At 38.8% G+C, this 21720-nt stretch overlaps 1 protein-coding gene across 1 annotated transcript in view; it reads left to right on the forward strand.

The window, feature by feature from the left end:
• Nucleotides 1-20135, forward strand: part of WASHC5 (WASH complex subunit 5) — a 35360-nt gene extending 15225 nt beyond the window's left edge. Inside the window, exons 11-29 of the mRNA XM_054017378.1 lie at nucleotides 1943-2072; nucleotides 2645-2757; nucleotides 3679-3845; nucleotides 4521-4596; nucleotides 5869-5979; nucleotides 6077-6217; nucleotides 7923-8003; nucleotides 9201-9302; nucleotides 9953-10132; nucleotides 10879-11003; nucleotides 11740-11902; nucleotides 12748-12850; nucleotides 12935-13014; nucleotides 15437-15540; nucleotides 16115-16244; nucleotides 16456-16552; nucleotides 17545-17698; nucleotides 17988-18075; nucleotides 19732-20135. Of these exons, the coding sequence (XP_053873353.1) occupies nucleotides 1943-2072; nucleotides 2645-2757; nucleotides 3679-3845; nucleotides 4521-4596; nucleotides 5869-5979; nucleotides 6077-6217; nucleotides 7923-8003; nucleotides 9201-9302; nucleotides 9953-10132; nucleotides 10879-11003; nucleotides 11740-11902; nucleotides 12748-12850; nucleotides 12935-13014; nucleotides 15437-15540; nucleotides 16115-16244; nucleotides 16456-16552; nucleotides 17545-17698; nucleotides 17988-18075; nucleotides 19732-19788 (2202 nt within the window). The 3' untranslated portion in view covers nucleotides 19789-20135. The remainder of the gene's footprint in view (nucleotides 1-1942; nucleotides 2073-2644; nucleotides 2758-3678; nucleotides 3846-4520; nucleotides 4597-5868; nucleotides 5980-6076; nucleotides 6218-7922; nucleotides 8004-9200; nucleotides 9303-9952; nucleotides 10133-10878; nucleotides 11004-11739; nucleotides 11903-12747; nucleotides 12851-12934; nucleotides 13015-15436; nucleotides 15541-16114; nucleotides 16245-16455; nucleotides 16553-17544; nucleotides 17699-17987; nucleotides 18076-19731) is intronic.
• The last annotated feature ends 1585 nt before the right edge of the window (nucleotides 20136-21720 follow it).

A 21720-nucleotide genomic window follows, 5' to 3' on the forward strand; every position in this document is an offset into this window, starting at 1 on the left:
TTTTTTCCTCACAAGTGCTATTAAGTTTGTATTTAGTATACTAGCGAGATCTTATTTGGATTCAAAACATGCACCAATACCTTTAATGTATGTTCTTGTGTTCATTGTGAATCAGTTCCAGCCAACTGAGTATTTTCAGCATTATTTAAAATTAGGGCTGTCAATTAATCGCAGTTAACTCTCGCAATTAACTCAAAAAAATTAATCGCGATTAAAAAGATTAATCGCCGTTTTAATTGCACTATTAAACAATAGAATACCAATTGAAATTTATTAAATATTTTGGATGTTTTTCTACAATTTTATATATTGTATTCCGTGTTGTAATTGAAATCAAAGTGTATATTATTTTTTATTATAAATATTTGCACTGCAAAAATGATAAAATAGTATTTTTCAACTCACCTCATGCAAGTACTGTCGTACGATCTCTTTGTCATGAAAGTGCAACTTACAAACGTAGATTTTGTTTGTTTGTTACATAACTGCACTCAAAAACAAAACAATGTAAAACATCAGAGCCTACAAATCCACTCAGTCCTACTTCAGGCAGTCGCTAAGACAAACAAGTCCATTTACGTTTACGGAAGATAATGTTGCCCTCTTCTTATTTACAAAGTCACCAGAAAGTGAGAACAAGCATTTGCATGGCAGTTTTGTAGCCGGCATGGCAAGGTAATTATGTGCCAGATATGCTAAACATTCATATGCCCCTTCATGCTTTAGCCACCATTCCGGGGGACATGCTTCCATACTGATGACACTTGTTAAAAAAATAATGCATTAATTATATTTGTGACTGAACTCTTTGGGGGAGAATTATATGTCCTCTGCTCTGTGCATTCTGTCATATACACCTCTACCTCGATATAATGCTGTCCTCAGGAGCCAAAAAATCGTACCACGTTATAGGTGAAACCGCGTTATGTTGAACTTGCTTTGATTCACCAGAGTGCGCAGCCCCGCCCCCCAGGAGCACTGCTTTACCGCATTATATCCAAATTCATGTTATATCGGATCGCGTTATATCGGGGTAGAGGTGTATTTCATGTTATAGCAGTCTCGGATGATGACCCAGCACATGTTGTTCATTTTAAGAACACTTTCACTGCAGATTTCACAAAACTCAAAGAACAATAGAATTGTTTACAATGTCATCTGAAAATGAGAACAGGCATTCTCGTGGCACTGCTGTAGCCGGCATAGTAAGATATTTACATGCCATATGCGCTCAAGATTCAGATGTCCCTTCATGCTTCAACCACCATTCCAGGTGAGATTTCTAAAGATAGCTACAGCACTCAACCCAAGGTTTAAGAATCTGAAGTGCCTTCCAAAATCTGAGAGGGACGAGGTGTGGAGCATGCCTTCAGAAGTCTTAAAAGAGCAACGCTGGCACATAAATATCTTGCGACGCCGGCTACAACAGTGCCATTAGAATACCTGTTCTCACTTTCAGGTGACATTGTAAATAAGAAGTGGGCAGCATTATCTCCTGCAAATGTAAACAAACTTGTTTGTCGGAGCAATTGGCTGAACAACAAGTAGGACTGAGTGGACTTGCAGGCTCTAAAATTTTACATTGTTTTATTTTTGAATGCAGTTTTTTTGTACATAATTCTACATTTGTAAGGTTCAACTTTCATGATAAAGAAATTGAACTACAGTACTTGCATTAGGTGAATTGAAAAATACTATTTTTGTTTTTTTACAGTGAAAATACCTGTAATCAAAAATAAACATAAAGTGAGCACTGTACACTGTATTCTGTGTTGTAATTGAAATCAATATATTTGAAAACACCCAAAAATATTTAAATAAATGGTATTCTATTTTTGTTTAACAGTGTGATTAATCGCTTGCCAGCCCTATTTAAAATGGATTGATATTGCAGTTTGCATTAGTGCCAAATTCATAAACTGAAGGTTTCATTTTTCAATAGATGTTCAAGCAGATGCTGTCAGAAAAGCAGGCTAAATGGGAGAGCTATAAAAAGGAAGGGTCTGAAAGGATGACTGAACTTGCTGATGTCTTTTCAGGAGTTAAACCTCTTACAAGAGTGGAGAAAAATGGTAATTTAAATGAAATGAACAAATGGAATAAGCAAGTTTTGTATTTTGGGGGTGAGGGGAGAGAGAATACTGAAAATAAATGTTTATGGGATATTAATCACAGGAAAAACTTTCCCCTTCGTTGTTGTGAACCCAACACCATCTAACCAGAAACTGAAACAGCCCTGGCTACTTTCACGGTAAAAACATAGCATAAAGCAAAACCTAAACAAGCAGCATCACTGATGGTAAATGTGTGTGTGTGTTTTTTTTTTTTTTTTTTTTTTTTTTTTTTTTTTTAATTATTTCAGGTTTTACAATCTACATTGGTAGTGGTGCTGCAGCTTAGAAATTATTTTAAAATATTACGTGAGACTTTTATGTTGACCATACCTCTTTAAAATCACATGTTGAGAGGTTGGGATTTTAAAAGCAACATTTAGAATCTTAGTTTATTTACTATATGTTTTAGGAAAGATTAATATTTTTAGTATTAAAGGCAAGTCATGCATTAATTTATTAATCAGATCTTCAATTATGTTTGTGGGGATTGAGTCACTAACTTAAAATTTTCCTTTTTCCTGGTTAAACAGAGAACCTGCAGGCTTGGTTCAGAGAGATCTCCAAGCAAATAATGTCTCTAAACTATGACGACTCCACTGCAGCGGGCAGAAAAACTGTACAACTGATACAGGCATTGGAGGAGGTAAAGACAGGGACTTGGAGCCGTAGTGTGTAGCATCTTTGGAAAACAAATTTGATACTCTTATGTTGGCCTTTCAACCAGATGGATCACAACGTGTTTTTCTAACTTAAACCCCTTATACGAATACAGGCCCCAATTCTGTAATCCACTCCATATGATCATAAGAGTTCACCTATAAAGATCTGTTTGCAGGATAAGGGCTATAAAGGAATCAATTTTTCCCCCATTAAGTTCAATAGCCTTTAAGACAAAATAAAACTAACGTTAAACAGAACTTGGTAAGTGCTATACATCAGTTTAGGAAAGGATGTGAAAAGAAAACCCAAATCTATTTGAAACTGCATAGGGAAATTTAGGAGGCAAAAGAGAAATATCCATATTAGAATTTGGCCAGGACACAAGAGCAAACACCTTTACCCATTTTTCCAGGAGATAAAAGACAGTTCAGCATGGTGTCTCAGAGTACTCCCAAGGTATGTAGGCACTTGGTTAGATTAAATTGCTTCCTTAGGCCTGGACTACACTGGGGTGGGGCGGAGGGGATCAATCTAAGATACGTCGACTTCAGCTACACTATTCTCGTAGCTGAAGTTGCGTATCTTAGAATCACTTCGCCTCCTCGCAGCGCGGGATCAACGGCCGCCGCTCCCCTGTCGACTGCGCTTCTGCCTCTCGCCATAGTGGTGTTCTGGAGTCGATAGCAGAGTGATCGGGGATCGATTCATCACAGTAGACGCGATAAATCGATCCCCGATAGATAGTGTAGACGTACCCTTAGTGACATTCCAAAGTAAGAGAGGGTTTTGATGAATGTTGTGTTTATTTTATCAAGAATAATATTGTAAACTTAGTGAATCTTTTTTGTCAAATCAAGGAGGAAAGAAAAAAAAAAAGACAAATGGAGACTTTGTTTTAATACAGGTCCAAGAATTTCACCAGCTGGAATCTAATCTGCAAGTTTGTCAGTTTCTTGCTGATACCCGCAAGTTTCTCCATCAGATGATACGAACAATCAACATTAAAGAAGAGGTCTTGATCACCATGCAGATAGTTGGTGATCTTTCTTACGCTTGGCAGTTAATTGACAGGTATGTCACCAGGGTTTGTTTGTTTTAATTCAATCTTGTGTTCCTTTTATTTAATTTTCTCCCATTTATCATTGTTGAAGTAGGACTACTTCCGTTCAAGAGAAATTGTATGCATGTCAGTTCCTAACTTTGCACAAATCTTGCAAATGCTGTTAACTCTTGCAACTTGTTCTAAGTAGCAATGCCTAGGGCCATATTGTGAGGTTCTGAGCAGTCAACTCCCATTGCCTTGAATGGGAATTATGGGCCCTTGTTGGGCTTGTTTCTAGGAGAGGGTTACATGATACTACAATTTTGCTATCTATTCTTAACCCAATTATAACAGCTTTGAAGATTAAAATGGACCAAGGTTTAGCCTGTTAAGTGGTTTCCAGGTAACAAGGATCCAGATTTTTTCCTGGGTTGTTTTGACCAAAAACAAATGGACAAACCATTGCCACAAGAGTATAAATGGCACATCGCAGCGTTGGGTATTACTGAGTGTCTGACACTCTCTTATCTTGTTGCACCACTTACCTTACATTGACTGAACTGTTGTCCCAAAAGGCATCTCTGTTGGCCAAGTTCATTCGTGGTGTAACTCCACTGACTCCATGTGCAGTTTCTGCATCAGACTGTGGTACAAGAGAGAAATAGTTCAAGATGATGGACCTGATATTTTTACTTTTTTTTCAGCTTCACATCTATCATGCAAGAAAGCATAAGAGCCAGCCCATCAATGGTAACTAAACTCAGAGCTACTTTCCTAAAGGTAAGCATGAATTAAATGAATGGCTCCTACTTTATCATTGAAGGTATGCCAACAATACGATTCCATGTTTAACTCCTCTGTTAATTAGACCTTAGTGTTTATCCATATACATGACCACTCGTACGTAACCATACGTGTTTAGACGTGAATAGTTCTGATTACCATTACTTTTCATAGATTAATAAAATGACTTAAATGTGTTTTTTTAAATACAGGTTGTACATAATTTTAAATATGGAACACCACCCAGTCATATTAATAATTAATTATTCATATTAATAATACCCAGTACTTTCATCAGTAGATTTGAAAATGAGGTCAGTCTCATTATTCCCATTTTGCAGGTGGGGAAGCTGAGCCCCATAGAAATGAAGTGACTTGCCCTAAGTCACCCAACAGGCCAATGGCACAGCCAGGAATAAAACCCTGCTCTTCTGAGGTCAAGTCTAGCATTCTACCCTCTAAGCCTGGGTTCCCCAATGCTGTGCCCGCGGGCACCATGGCGCCCACCGGGGCATCCATGTGCGCCTACCTACTGGCTGCCGGAAAAGCAGCCGCCGAAATGCCGCCGAGAAGTGGCAACGTCAAGAAACGCTTCTGCCGAATTTCGGCGGCGACGCCTCTTGATGATGATGCTGCACGGCGGCATTTCGGCAGCTGCTTGTCCGGCGGCCACGGTCCTCGGCAGCTAGTCGTCCGGCGCCCGCCCCATGGAAAAGGTTGGGGACCACTGCTCTAAGCCACACTCTTTCCCTAATAATTAGTCCAGTTATCTAATAGCATTAGCTGGAGACATTGGTGTTTTTAGTGAACACAGATGTGACTCTCTGTGCAGGAACTAGAGGAGGCTGAATGTATGATGGAAGCAATGTTGCTGATGCACTTAATCTGCCATAAGGCAGATCTGACATTGGTTTAAAAGGATACATTTTCACTGCAATCTTAAGAATGGGAAATGTTTTTGATTGAGGGAAATGAGTACATGGGTCAGGAAGATGAGACCATAAGAAAATAAAATGATTTCTTCTGCTGCCCGTGATCTGCAAACCACCAAAGCAAGAACAAAATGAATGTAGGGTCATCAGCTTCAGAAGTGTTTTTTCTTAAAAGATATTTTAGCAGGAGAAAATGACGGTGGTGTATCATTGCTCTTTAGCAGGAGAATGACAGCTTGAATTCTGGGCTCATGAGGAATTAGAGATTTTTAAATTGTATATTTGGTAACAGAATCTCCAAATGAGGCAGTTAAAGTATTATACATTTTATTTCTAGCTTGCATCTGCTCTTGACTTGCCACTGCTTCGTATTAATCAAGCAAACAGCCCTGACCTTCTCAGTGTATCGCAGTATTACTCTGGCGAGTTGGTTTCCTATGTAAGAAAGGTAGGCGTTTACCGAGATATATTTGTTTCATTCCTGAATTGCTTTTGCTAACACTTAAAAATTATCCACTGAGTCTGTGTTGCTTTCTTCTGTGAAGGTTCTGCAGATCATTCCAGAAAGCATGTTTACCTCCCTTCTCAAAATTATAAAGCTTCAGACTCATGATATTATTGAAGTACCTACTCGTCTCGACAAAGACAAACTACGAGATTATGCTCAGCTTGGGCCACGATATGAGGTGCAGTTGAACTTCAGAATACTGAAAAGTACAATTTATAGTGGCTAAACTTAACCCCGGTGTAAGTAGATGCAACTCTATTGAAGTCACCTGTTCCTACTAGAGCTGGACTTGTCCACTGAGTAAGAATTTAAGTTGACTAGTGTTGGAATGAGTGAATCCCAGATTTCCTGGCAACTAACTAGTCATTTTTGTTCTACTGAAAACTCATAATAGAAAGGTTAAAAGTATGGATCTCTGTAGACGAGGGGAATAAATTAAACTGTGGAGGTTTAAAACACCTCAGACACTCAAGTTAATTTTTCCAGACCCAAGGAAGAGCTCCGTGGAGCTCAAAAGCTTATCCCTTCCATAAACAGAAGTTGGTCCAGTAAAAGATATTACCTCACCCACTTTCTCTCAGTTTTCAGTTAATAGAATCACCAGCATGAAAAACCCCATCACTACAGTGCCCTTATTCAAATTCACAACAGAGAGGTTAAGAACTGAATGGGCCATCAAGACTAAGCTACCCTCTGGCCCTCAGATGTGGAGTCAAGATTGAGGCATGTGGACGATGGGACATAGAGAAACTTATATTGCTGTTTGGATTGAAACAGTTCTGTGGATAGAGGACTTAATTCTCCACTGCCGACAGTCTGGCAACTTTCACAAACACTAAAATCACTTTCTTTAAAATATAACTATAAATAAGTACTGTAATATACACTGTGTCCTTCCTGGAGTTTTTACCAAAACTCCCACTGACCTCAGCGGGAGTTCCATGTGCAACATGACAGCATGTGGCCTAAAGTATAAATATCTCACATAGTCATTGCATCTGATTGATGCTCTCAGTCAGTCTGCCCTGACTTCTGAAATCTGCTTTATTTTCGTCTAACTGATACAAACGCCTGGTGCATTCACGTTAAACTGAAATTCAGATTGATGTACTGGGTTTAGTCATCATCTTTAAACCTTAAGATAGAGGAGGTTTGGGGGTTTTTTTTTTTTTGTTTTCAAGTAGCAATTCCTCTGCCATCCCGCCTCAAAATGCTCTTCTTCCGCAAAGCCTTCAGTAATGACTTCTTCACAACCCTGTTGTCTCTACTAGCTTCTAAGCTCTCTCAGGAAAAAGTCTGTCTTACTTGATCATGCAGTGCTAAGCACATGCATACTCTATATATATTAATAGTAGACAAGGACACAAGAAATGTAAAAATTAGACTGTTCACCAAAATCACTAAATTCTATTAAGTCAAGAGGCGTGTTGTCTGAATAAGGACTGCTGGATTGGGCCTGTTGCTGGCAACCATCACTACTGTGAAATGACTTTTAAAAACAATTTATTTAAAGCAGTGCCACCATTTGACTCCCAAACAATTATTTCCGTTTTACACAACTTTTGAATTGTGTACCTAGACAGAGCAAGGCACCTTCCTGTCATTTGTGCCTTTTGAAAATCTCCCTCATAGTTATTAAGCCTCTAAGAAATACCTTTGTTTCTTGGTTTGCTCTTAAAAGACCCACCTGAATTTACATGAAAGGAAAAACTATTCCATTTTGAGTAAATCACATCTATTAAAAAGAGAAAAAATGACTTTGCTGTAAAATCGGAAGTTTGCACTTAACAAGAATTGATTTGATTATTTATTGTATTTTGCAGTGATTTGTACCTGAATTATTGTTACATTTTAATGAGTAGTTTCCTTTCCTCTCATTAAAGGTTGCCAAGCTAACCCAAGCTATTTCCATTTTCACCGAAGGTATCCTTATGATGAAAACTACTTTGGTTGGTATCATCAAGGTAATGTCACCGTGGATGTAACCCTTTGAAGGCAATTAACACTTAACCATAACAGTCTCCAAAATCAGCACTCAAACAAGCTTACAAGCAAAAACAAAGAGAAACCGGAAATAATTTGACAGTAGTTTTCAAACCTGAGTGCCTAAAGTTGGACACCTAAATAAATGGCCTGCTTTTTAGAGGTGCTGAATGCCCACAACTACAATTGAGCACAGTCTTGCCAAGGGCTTTAGTATTTGGTGTATTTATTCTACATTTAATGTTACTGTAAAGCTTTTTTAAAGAGCAGTTTCTTCATCTGAATGGGATCCACTCTTCCTACATATAAAAAAATATGTCTACTGCTAGTGGTGTCGAGACAGTAGAAACGTCTTACGTGTGCTCTGCTCTGCCACGCCGCATGTATAACACCCCCTTCCCAAGGGTCATCAGAAATGTTTAAAGTTAGGATGTTGAGCACAAATACCTTAGTTAGGACGCGACAATCGATCCCCGAATCGACGCTCTTACTCCACCAGCGGAGGTGGGAGTAAGTGCCGTCGACGGGAAGGTCGGGAGGTCGATTTTGCCGCCGTCCTCACAGCGGGGTAAGTCGGCTGCGATACGTCGAATCTTAAATCGACTCCCCCCTGTAGTGTAGATGTAGCCTTAAAGAAGTAACTCTATTAGCTAGAACAGGGGTAGGCAACCTATGGCACGCGAGCTGATTTTCAGTGGCACTCACATTGTCCGGGTCCTGGCCACTGGTCCGGGGGGCTCTGCATTTTAATTTAATTTTAAATGAAGCTTCTTAAACATTTTAAAAACCTTATTTACTTTACATAGAACAATAGTTTAGTTATATATTATAGACTTATAGAAAGATCTTCTAAAAACGTTAAAATGTGTGACTGGCACGCAAAACCTTAAATCAGAGTGAATAAATGAAGACTCGGCACACCACTTCTGAAAGGTTGCCGAGCCCTGAGCTAGAAGTATTAGAAGTTATTCTCTTGTGGACCAGCCACTAGAGGGGGCTCGTAATACTCTGAAACCTGTCATAATACACAGTTCACCACTGCTTGATAAGTTCACTTGCTGCCACACTTCACACCGTTATTTAAAAGTAAGGTGTTCCTTAGATTAAATACTTATATGTATGTTTAGAAAATCCTTTTTTCTGACTTTCAGCGAAATCTTGTATTTCTTTTTACCCAGGTGGATCCAAAGCAGTTGTTAGAGGATGGAATAAGGAAGGAGCTAGTCAAACGAGTAGCTCTGGCTCTTCACAGGGGGCTCACCTTTAACCCTAGAGCCAAGGTGCTGTACAAGTAGAGTTGGTTTTGTTACTTTCTTTCTGTATGTGAACTTGACTGGAACTTGCTGTACTGGACCTTTTCAAATAGCTTCTAGCATTTCGTATTATCTTTAAGAAGTTTAATACGAAATTGAAATACAGTTAATTGAAATCACAAATCATGAAGGGAATCAGTACAAGTAGGTATAACTTTTGTAACAAATTTGTTTTAAATTCCTTTCTTCACTTACCTACCAGCCCAGAGTTCTTCGTTTTCCCACAACAGTTGATAATACACCTCAGCCCACATAAAGGGTCTCTCTAAGAAATACAGTTCCCTGCGCTGCTTCAGGTGGTGATGAAGCACTCAACTGTTCCTGGAACGGGAGATTTAGTAATCTGGACATGACTCTTGGAAGTTGTGAACATTTCAGTTCATACTATGATTATGTTAATAAATTGAATTTTCAACTAACCTTTGATAAGTTTCTTAAAACAGTTCAATTCTGGTGCCCATATGCCCTTTAGATTGGCACAGTATAAAAGCCGAAATAGATCACATTTTGAACTTTTGTTAGGTTGTTTTCCACTGTAACACTTACAAACAAGTCATTATCCATCCCTTTCGTATACTGCCTCTTTGGGGGGGGTTAATTCATCTCCTTTTCTACAGCCAAGTGAACTGATGCCAAAACTGAAAGACATGGCAGCTACCATGGACGGATTCCATCGATCTTTTGAGTACATCCAGGATTATGTCAACATTTATGGTTTAAAGATTTGGCAGGAAGAAGTGTCCCGCATTATCAACTATAACGTGGAACAGGAGTGCAATAACTTCCTAAGAACAAAGGTACAGTGATGCTGGTTGATCAAGATTGTTACAGTTCATAAATGTCTTTAAATTTGGACGTTCATGCCACAGGAGTGAATGTGCAATTAATTATGCATGCTCCATCCAGACAAAATTGAGATTTGATTATCAACTTCATATGCTGGACACGTAAAAGGAAAAAAATTGGTGCTTTTTTTGGCTTGTTCAGAGATCCGGATACCATTGTGCTAAGCACTGTACACACACGAAGCAAAATAATGGTCCCTTCCCCAAAGATCTTATAGTTTAGGACTATTTTAAAATACAGTCATAAAACAATAAAATCAACAATAACCCTTCCTCTCCTCCCTAAACCTGGCCCAAAACAACAAGAAATACTAATTGAAATGTAACAGAAAATGAACCAAACAAGAGCCTAGCCCTTATTTAACCCCCATATCCTGGAAGAATAGATAGACTGCACTGGATATGGCTGCTATCTGATCGTCATGACAAAAGCTGGAGAGCTGCCCAGACCTCCACTTGTGAACGTAGCTAGCAAAAGGGCAAATGCATAGTCTGTACAAAAGCAAAAGATACAATCCTCTAGTGTTACTTGTCCTTATTCATGTTAGCTCCATTCTTCCTTACCACTTATCTTCGATCTCTCTTGTACAGATTCCTGTTCACTGTTGTTTTTCAAGAAAAGCAAAATAATTTTCTGAAGCCAAATTGAAAGGGACCAAGGACAGAGTTGAAAAATTATTCTAAAATGTGTTTTTCAGATTCAAGACTGGCAAAGTATATACCAGTCCACTCATATTCCAATACCCAAATTCACACCTGTGGATGAATCTATAACATTTATTGGTCGGCTTTGCAGAGAAATACTGAGGATTACAGACCCGAAGTGAGTACCATTTGTCTCAAACTGCATTATAATTCATGCACTGCATTATTTGAATCCCCTTTTTGTAATGCTGATATATTTGCTCCCTTGTAACCAGTATAAATTTTCCTTGGTGGTGGTCTCTGCTGTTTAAATATTCAGAACAAAGAACTTTCCCAAATCTATCCTGTACTTTTAAGATTTAGTCCAGGAAAAATCTTTAAAGTATTAGCAAAAAAAAATCAGATGACATGGACCCAGGACATGGACCCCACTAACTCAGGGGTTCTCAAACTGGGGGTCGGGACCCCTCGGGGTCGCGAGGTTATTACATGGGGGGTCGCGAGCTGTCAGCCTTCACTCCAAACCCCGCTTTGCCTTCTGCATTTATAATGGTGTTAAATATATTTAAAAGCCTTTTTAATTTATAAAGGGGGTTGCACTCAGAGGCTTGCTATGTGAAAGGGGTCACCAGTACTAAAGTTTGAGAACCATTGCACTAACTCCTTATCTATCATTCATCCATACATTTCACAATGATGGAGGATCAGTGTGACACAGGCTTTCACTAGAGACCTTACATGACACGCTTTGGCAAACTAGTATATAGATACCAGCCCCAGGGGATCCATGTAACCCTTATGCACTTCTGTGTCCTCTGCTAGTTGGCACCAAGAGGTCCCGGGACACAAGAGCCTCTTAGAAACTCCACCTAGCACTTCTAAAAGAGTTGTTTTGTTTCTGAATTTTCCTTTAGAGTCACCTGTTACATTGACCAAATGAACACATGGTATGATATGAAAACTCATCAGGAAGTAACTAACAGTCGCCTCTTCTCAGAGATCCAAGACACTTTAGGCACTTTTGGTCTGAATGGTCTAGACAGACTGCTCTGTTTCATGATTGTGAAGGAGCTGCAGGTAACTTTTGAGCTTCCATTTTTAAGGAACATTCTGTCTTTCTGCTCAGTAATTTGTTTCAGTGGCTATTTGCCATTTAAAAACAAATATTGTAATGTTTGATCACTCTTGCCAGCCGTTTATAAGAAGAGTTTTTGTGTCAAACACATTTGAATCGAAACAGGTATTCGTCACAAAGATAAAATCCTAGATATCAGATGAAGGAAATGTCAGAGATGTTGCTCTGGTGTAAGTGCTGTTACAGTAGTTTACAGGTTAAATGGGTGATGTGTGGGGAGAAAGTACTAGGGGGGTATAGTTTTGGTGTCCTGGTATAATTTAATGTTGACCTTGCATCAGCCTCCTTTCCTCCCCACCCCCCTAAAAATTGGATTGGTTGTGCTTAAATGTATATTGTTTTTACTGAAATAAATAAAGAGTTGTCAATTCTACATAATCTTTTTCTGACCACATCCATACTTGAAACCAAGTCCTTTTTTTTCCAAATAACTCCAAAGCAGCTTAAATTAATACTATGATCTGGCAAAAAAATTAATGAAACACTTTAATGTATAAGTGAAATGGGTACTTCCTTAAAAGTTAAGTAATGTAAGCAAAAGGTTGGTTCTTCAAGTGTTATTCACTAATGGGAGCAGCAGGTTGGTGTACTAAATACCAGTGAAGTAGAAAGATTAACCATGGAATTCTTTAGCCTTGTGTCCTGGAGAATTTTTCTACTCTACTCTCCCTATAACAACACAATTGCTGTTAGAAAACGTTGATCTCATTGCTATAATGCCTATATTGTGCTACTAAGATAAAGCATATTTTGTGTGTGTGTGTAATGTCTGCTAATTTGTTTTTAGAATTTCCTCAGTATGTTTCAGAAAAATATACAAAGAGACAGAACTGTACAGGAAACATTAAAATCTCTTATGAATGTGGTCAGCCCTCTCAAAGGAATTGTAGGTAAGTGCCTCAGATGCAGGCTCCTGGAAAGTTAGTTAGTTATAGGATTTCTGAATGTACTTACTCGTCATTTCTTTGTTGCAGCAAATTCTAGCAAAATTTATTCTGCAGCAGTTGCCAAAACTCAGAAAATCTGGGCTGCATATCTTGATGCCATAATGAAGGTACATTTGTTATGTGGGGTTTTTTTTGTTTGTTTGTTTGTTTGTTTGTTTTTTACTGCTGAGCACAGTGCATTTCAGGAACTGTGGTATTTGTTACTGGGCCATTACCCAAGGTACAATCTGGACTGATGAACAGCTGTGTCCCCTCAGTTCTCCAACCTGGGGTGCCTTTTACACTGCTTCGCTGTGAGAGCTACTATTCCTGGTCTGCTCACACACAGCCGCCAGTATGTAAGTTACTCCCAGTTATACTCTGAGTGCTATAACCAGCCACTTATGTGTTACACTGCAGAGCAACACCAGCAAATTCCCAATCCCAGACTTCCCCCATAATTTTGTATTGCCCGGCTCTCTCCTTGTTACAATACAAGTTCATATAAAGTCCACATTTTCTTAATAAAAATTATATGCACAAATCCTGTTATCCCAAATGGAGTTCCTCAAACACTTCAATCCCAAACACACTGGTTTAGATAAAACAATAAAACAAGTTTATTAATTACTTAAAAATCTATCTTTTGTGATTACAAGTAATGAGGCATAAAAATCAAAATTGATTTCAAGAAAATAAAAGTAAAACACGGCTAATCCCCAATTTAACAAGGTAAGTGAATTCAAAGCAAAGGGGTCTGTCACCACGTTTCAGTACTCTTACTGGCTGAATTCCTTTCATTCAGGATCCTTCCCCCAGTCCAGTGCTGCTTCCTTTGTTCCTCAAGTGTTGTCGATGCCATGAGTGGAGAGAAAGGGAGGAATCATTTGGGGCATTTGCTCCCCTTTCTTGTAGCTTTTTCTCTTCTTTGAGAATCATCTCCAGCTGAGGTTCAGGAGACAGAAAGTCTGTGTGGACGGAAACCCTCAGCTGTCTTTTTGTCAAGATGTAGATTTTCACCCACATCCTCTTTCCTGCCAAAAAATGGCCACTTAACCAGGCGATGGTCCATTTGATTTTGTTGACACATGGCTGATGCATTGGCTAACCTTTGTCTTTGGGGAACTGATATGTGGCTGCTCCCTCCAGACTTGGAACAAGTCTTGGTAATACCGTACAGAGGAATCTTATAACTTTACATGCAGTGTTGCCACACATATTTTACCAGGACAATAATGATCAGCAGATTATGAGTTTTCAAATCATAAAACATACTTGGTACATACTTGTAAAAGTGGTGAACATAGGGGTACAGACTGTCACAGTTGCATATTTTAATCTAATTATTTTAGAAAAGTAGAATCAGCAATCGTTCTGTCTCTTCCAGTGATCCTGTAGTGTATTACACATTAAGCAGGACTGAGCCAAGTCAGTTATGGGATTGGGAGTTCTCTAAGGAAAACCCAAGGTGCTGCCTAAAGTGATGCTGGTGAATCTTTTCTTTGTTAGTATTTCCAAATCACATAGCTGCATTGCTAGAGATGCTGTGTTTCTGAAAAGATAAAACCTATATCTTGGCCGCTTGCGGTCATTAATGATCCCATGGTATTTTCTGCAAGAGGAGGGGTACTCCTCTCTGGTGTCTGGGCCAAATACCAACTTGAGCAATAACACTTTCTGGCTTAAAATGACTTCTTCAGCTTCAGGCATAAAGCAGGATTTCTCAGAGCTGCTTTCATCACAATGGTGAAGCATTTGACAGTATTCAAGCACTTATACTTGTAGTTTGTTGTAGCTCTATCCAGGGATCTCTTGAGGGCATCCAAAAGCTTTTATTTTTGACCTGCTAAACTCTAACAAATACCTCTCTTTTCCATGTCTTGCTGACTTATATGTCTGGTGGGTGTTTCATTAGTGTACATTTTACCATAATCAGTGACCCTATGACTCTATTATTAAACACATGTGAGACTCAAACTGCAAAGTGACTTAAAGATCAATGAAGACTGCAGGCAACTAGAGGAGATTAAGTATTTGGGAGAGGGAATAAACAGCACAGATACAAAATCACATGACATAAGCAACTAGTTGCATCCCTCACATCACGGGTCTTTTCATCTTGTCCCCTTAATACTTTCTTTTGTCATATATCCAAGCAGTATACATGGCACAGGCTAAGGAGGGATCAGGATGAAGAGTACAGGAGGGGAGATGTGCTTTGAAACTCTTGCTATATTGAGAAATGGCCCACAGTATGAAAACACTTGAGAATCACTAGTTCAAATTTCTGTCTTAAACTACACTCTCATGCAGCTGCTCTGGCCTATAGAAAGGCTGCTACATTTCACCTAGATGTAGGGTGCAACTTCGTTGGTGGGCAGATGCTTGATATATAAAATAGTTTATCAGTTTGTAAAGGAATTAAGTTTCTCTGGATATAAGGCTTTCTATAAATGTAAGTAGCTACTGTTAAACATGTTTTCTCTCTGGTTTTTGAAAAATTAAACATTGTTTTCACTACTTTCTTATTCATTTTTATTTTCTTTACAGGTTGGTCAGATGCAGATTTTAAGACGGCAAATTACCAATGAATTGAATTACTCCTGCAGGTTCGACTCCAAGCATTTGGCAGCTGCTTTGGAAAATCTCAATAAGTAAGAAGCAGAATGCTTTGATAGCATTCTATGTGGTGGTGATTGCTGTTGTGAATTGAGCCAAATTAAAAAAAAAAAAAAAATTGGGCAAAGTTTTGACAGTTTCGGATTCAGATAACCGCTGGCAAATTCAGGAACAATTTGACGCAACTAGCTGTTGATTTAAATGCCAATGAAAAGATACAATTTTTGAATATATTCAATATTTGGATATATCTGAAATGCAGGTCAAATTTAGATAAGAGATAAAAACAGTGACATTGTAAAAATGTCACCATATCCTGTGCTTTTTCTCACTTCTACTAATTGTGCAGATCCTGGCTGATGCTAACACTGAAATACATGCCCTTAGTAAAAGGGGCATCTGAAAAACTGAGAGCAGTTTATTTTTCTTTTGATTATTGTTTGTAACAATTTCCAGAGATTCTATATCTGCAACTTTTTACTTTGTTAATATGACCTATGTTTTTCAATTGCAGAATGACTTCAGGCTTGCGTGTTATTATTTATTTTAACTGAACTATCCATTTATAATGACTATATAAAGTTGATCTCCATCTTTTTATCGCTTTAGAGCAATCTTGGCTGACATTGAAGCCCATTATCAGAATCCGTCATTGCCATACCCTAAAGAAGACAACACACTTTTGTATGAAATCACAGCCTACCTGGAAGCAGCTGGCATTCATAACCCATTGAATAAGGTCTGATACATGCTATTGTGTGATATTAGCCAATACATACATTGAGTCGCAAGCAGACATTTTATTTTTGTCTAATTTGCTATAAATGTAGCTAGCAATGTTCTTATATTCTTAAGTTCTGATACAAATAAGCTCTGTGTTATTTTGGTTTCCTCATGTGAAGCTTCTGTTAATAAACATGTAAACACTGTGTGTTCCTTTTTCTTCCCAGATATATATAACTACGAAACGACTTCCATATTTCCCCACAGTCAACTTCCTATTTCTGATAGCCCAACTGCCAAAACTTCAGTACAACAAAAATCTAGGTATTATATAAATGATTACATAAATACAGTTGGACTCTGGGTAAATGTAGATGTAGTCAAGATATTCAGCTCTAGACTTAAAATGGATGGGCTAGATTTTTTTATTTTTATATATAGCACAAACTAGACCCTCTCTGGCCTCTCTATGTGCAACTCCATTTATAACTTACTGTTTAACTGCAATATGTCAGTTATTGTGATGTGACAGAGGACCTCTTTGTAAATACTTAAGTGATAATTGAATGTCCAAGGCCAAACACAATATAGGTAATATGCACAACCAACTGCTTCACCTAACGTGAGTACAGTAATGCAGAAAATGTTTCACTATCCATTAGCTGTGGGGTTCTGCTAATGTGGCAGAGAACTTAGATACTAGAAGAACATCTTAACTAGATTGGGAGGTAAGTTTTGAGATTTCATCTTGACCTTTGTAACTCAGGAAAGCTTTGGAGCTGTGAGCCTGATCCAAACCCCATTTTTGTCAATGGAAAGACTTCAGTTGACTTAACTGGGTTTTGGATTGGGCCCTAAAGGATGGGGGGAAGAGTGCAAGAGAAAATAAGGATATGGCTCCTCATTCTTTAGATTTAGGTGGCCGTAAGCCCTGTATCTCCCCTTCTCCCAACCCCATTTCTCTAAAAAGCTACACCCCAGTTAGAAACGTACCTCTTTCAGGCTCTTCCTATTGGTTAGTTTAAAACTACCTAACTTGGGATCTAGTTCTTTGGTGTTGTATGACTGTTAACTAGAGTGAAAAGCCATGTCGCCAGCCCCGTATGAGTTACAAGGTGGAGAGGGCCCTTCAGGATTTGGAGTGGCTGGGGTTGGATTTGACAAGGTTGATCTGATGCACCCAAGCCAGGGGACCAACATATGAAAAGTAAAAACAGGAATAGCATGAAACCTCTTGAGAATAACTCTTGTTTGGCTGTGATTATAAAGGATGTTTTTGTGACCATAGAGGGGAAAATGTGGTGTTTTCCTTTCAGGAATGGTGTGCAAAAAGCCAGCAGATCCAATTGACTGGCCCCCTTTAGTGCTTGGGCTCCTCACTCTGTTGAAACAGTTTCATTCACGATACACTGAACAGTTTCTGGCTCTGATTGGTCAATTTATTCGCTCAACAATGGAGCAGTGCACAAGGTATCTCTTTTCACATTTATTTTAATGTCCCCTTTCGTGTAAGACTTTGTTTATTTGAACATTCTTCTTTTTTTTTTTTTAAGTCTGTAATTTGATTAGAATATGTTTAATAATATATTTAGGTGTCATGTCAAAGTGTCTTTTTTTTGTGGTGATATCCCACAGCACACTGACCTACATGAATAAATATTATGTGGGACGTTGGCATTTTCTAACAAAACTTACCTTAGCTAGTCAAAAAGACAATATCCAGCTGCATGAGTTTCATTTGTGTGTATGTATATTATAGCCAGAAGATACCAGAAATGCCTGCTGATGTAGTGGGTGCCCTTATGTTCCTGGAAGATTATGTTCGTTATACAAAGTTACCAAGAAGGGTAAGTAAAAAAACTTGGATTCAGCATGGTGTTGGAATAGCATTAAAATACACCATATCCTTACTATGTAAACTGGCATCAAATCCGAAGGAAGTACATGGGTTTACACCAGCTGGGGATCTGGCCCATTATTTTCAAAGTATTCTACTGTAGTTAAAAGCCCTGGCTGTAGATTTTTACTGCTTACATTTTCCAACCATTAGTTGTAATGGGAGCCTGGAATTGGGTGGTCAATACAATAGATGCTTTTCCTGTTATTGGGGACTAGCCTTCGTGTGCGTTTTCATCTGTTCTTTTTAAAGGGTTACTTAATCCTTAGAGCCCTTTATTAAAAGAGCTAATTTTGGTTTATGCTGATGTTATGAATAGTGGGGGTCATGCCTAGCAGTTTCACCACATCTGTTCACTCAGGACCAGGGCATCTCTGTCAAGACTGACCAGTTAGGCATGTCAAACAAGTGTATCAAGTCCTTATCAGTGCTCAGCATAAGGAACCTGAAAGGACATATAAAAGTGAAAAAAACCTGTCTGCGAATAGGTTACTGTGAATGAAGCCTTTGTCCATACAATCCACAAATTGCTTTATTAGCAACATTGTGTGTCAGTCTGATTGCTTTATACCATTGCTCCCATCTCTGTCACATTATCCCCACCTTGAAGGGTCATTTAGCTACTATTTCAACTTTCTGTGAAATTCGGGACAAGAATTTACTTTCTGCTCATCCCATCTTCTAGTGATTGCGTTTGTGAGGGATGTGTAACGTTAAAAAAATAAAAAACCAAAAAAAACAGTGATGGTCATGGATATTTTGCGCTCTGAAATGAGGACTGATAAATTGGGTTCTAAATCAAGAGCCATGGATTTGGGTGGTTTCTAAATTTGGCAAAACAAATTCTGCAGTAACAAATTTTACCTAAGGCAATGAAGCCTCTTTCTCAGCCTCTTGATACCAATAAACTAAAGTTTGACATGGAAGGCAGCCATGACAATTTGGGATTATAAAGTTAACTTTGCAGTTTACTATGACTCCAATAATTTATTCATTGCATGATGCACTTCTGCATCTGACTACAAGTTGAGTGTCTAATACCATTTGCTATAAACTGTAACACAAATACCCGCACTTTTCAATTTAAGTTTCTGGGAAAGGGCATTGCTAAGCAGTGTTCCTGAGTCAGATATAGAATATTTTGCTCTAGATTTTCTCTTATGGTTCCAGCCACTTTGCACCGCCTGGCTGGCTTAGCCTGTCCTAGATCTCCCTGATGTTGGGGCATCAGGTTGCAGAGCAGAGTGCGCCAGTGCTCTGCCAATTCTCAACTAGTGTATATGTTCCATAGGGACAACAGACAGTTGGTGTAAGTTCGAGCATCCCAGGGGATGTTCTAACTTAAGCTGGAGCTAGTTACAGCTCCCTGAAACTTTACCCAAACTCATGTGCCAAGCAGATGTCTGTGTAGGACAGAATCTGGGTCTCCGTGTGTGTGTGTGTGTAGTAGAAACCTAGCTAGTCCACATTGATAACATTGAGCATTTACGTAGTGGGGAAACACACACACCTACATGTAATATCCATGGGCAATGCTATTTGCTGTGTTCATGGCTGAATGTTGCTATGGAATACTTAACAAAGTTTCTGTTCTCTGTTTCTTTAGGTGGTTGAAGCGCATGTGCCTAATTTCATTTTTGATGAATTCAGAACAGTTCTGTAAATGCGGAAATAAGAATGAGCCTTCTTGCAATTACAAAACCAGTGAACTTGGGGAGGGCAGAGGAAGGTAAAAACAGCACTTCAGAACTGTGCGTTTTCTGTGTCTTGGGGAATAACCACAAAGCTCTGGATAAAATGTAACCGTCGGCACTAATCCATGTAACTAACCTTGTTTAAATCATGATATCATATACAATTTCTATCACATCCAAGCAGCACACATTTTGTACTGCACATTATAAATGCTGTATGTAATGGTTTATGTACAAAATCATTTAGTTTTATGTTCTAAAGAACTATTTGTGGAAGTTTGACTTTTGTATCACAAATAAAATAATATAGAAAGCAGTGGATTTGGATTATTTCACGGATGATGATTTCCCTACTCAATACCATCTAGAAGATGAACACACACTGGAAGAGGATTTAGGCCCTGGTCTCTCTCTACCTGCACATCAGCTCTGGGAAGACTCAGCTTGCTCCAGAGGGACTTGCTCCAGAATTCGGATGTCTACCTCCCTTGGAGTGCAGACCCAATGATATATTATGAAATTCGCCCCCTCCCTCAATGTGGAGAGAGGTGTGCACACTTCTTGCCCCCCCCCCCCAGTTAGAAATTACAGAAACTGGGTTCAATAATAAACAAAACAAATTTTATTAACTATAAAAGGTAGATTTTAAGTCGTAAAAGGGGTAACAAACAGAACAAAGCAGATTATTAAGCAAATGAAATCAAACACTCAACCTAAGCTAGTTTCACTAAAGAAATTGGTTGCAAAATAGTATTTCTCACCGTAGATATTGTTGCAGGCAATTTGCAAAGTTTCTGGGAGTTAGAGTTCCAGTTATATTCCTTTTCAGACTGGATCCCTGTCTCAGGCTAAACTCCCCCCTTTGCCTTCCCTTTTGCAGTCTCTCTTCTTGGGCAGACAGGCCATGGAGAGGAGAAGTCTGTTTGCCTCCCCCCAACCCTTAAATAGCATTTACATAAGGCGGGAATCCTTTGTTTCCCAGACTTGACCCCCGTTCCCTTACAGTGGAAAGCTACAAGAAGTCCTAGGTAATGTTTTAGTGTTAGGTGACGTGCCTGCAGAGCCACCTGGCTGCACCTCTGCCAGCAACAGCAGAGACAGGGAGGTGAGGGCCTGAGCCCCTGCTGCACCTCAACCCCCTTCCCCAAACTCCCTCCCAGAGCACACCCCGCAGCCCCTCCCAGCCCCCTGCCGGCCCCACACCAACCGCACTATAAACCAGACTTTCAGTGCAGATCAGAAATGGCATTTTATAGAACTTGCCGGTTGGTGAAGTGCCAGATAAGAGCTTTTACTGTAGCTGTTAAGTACTGTAATAGAAAGACCCCAGTTGATGATAATGTAGGAAATAATTTTAACAAAAAACATAAGACTTCGAAATCAACATTGGGTGTGAAAATAATATGTTTATAAAATTTGGATTGTTTCTAGGTGGCCTCATTCTACTTTCATTTATTCCTGGATTATGCTAATACAATACGATTGAAATCAGTGCAGTTAAACTGGTGCAAAACTGCTACAAGTGAGATCAAAATCAGTCCCAAGATATTTAAAATACTTGCCACATTGAACAATTATTTTTAAATGTGTAAAGAACCAGTTGCAGTTATGCAGTTATAGACACACATCAGGGAGTGTATAAATATAGGGTTTGGAACTAGTGTCAGTTCCGTGAATGATACGTTTTTTTTTTTTTGTTCTTGTTTCAATAAACTTGAGGAATTAGGTTTGTATTCATTAGAACTGATTTAACAAAATACTATTTTAAATGCCATGTCAAAAGCTGAGAAATTTTCTTAGTTTATAGTCTGCATACACTTCCTCAATAAAATTGTTCATAAAAAGAAAGTCAATAGTTCTCACTCCGGACTACCTCAGCTATTGCAGTAATTTCCTAAATA

This window comes from Malaclemys terrapin, chromosome 2 (assembly GCF_027887155.1).
Source record: "Malaclemys terrapin pileata isolate rMalTer1 chromosome 2, rMalTer1.hap1, whole genome shotgun sequence".
NCBI lineage: Eukaryota > Metazoa > Chordata > Testudines > Emydidae > Malaclemys > Malaclemys terrapin.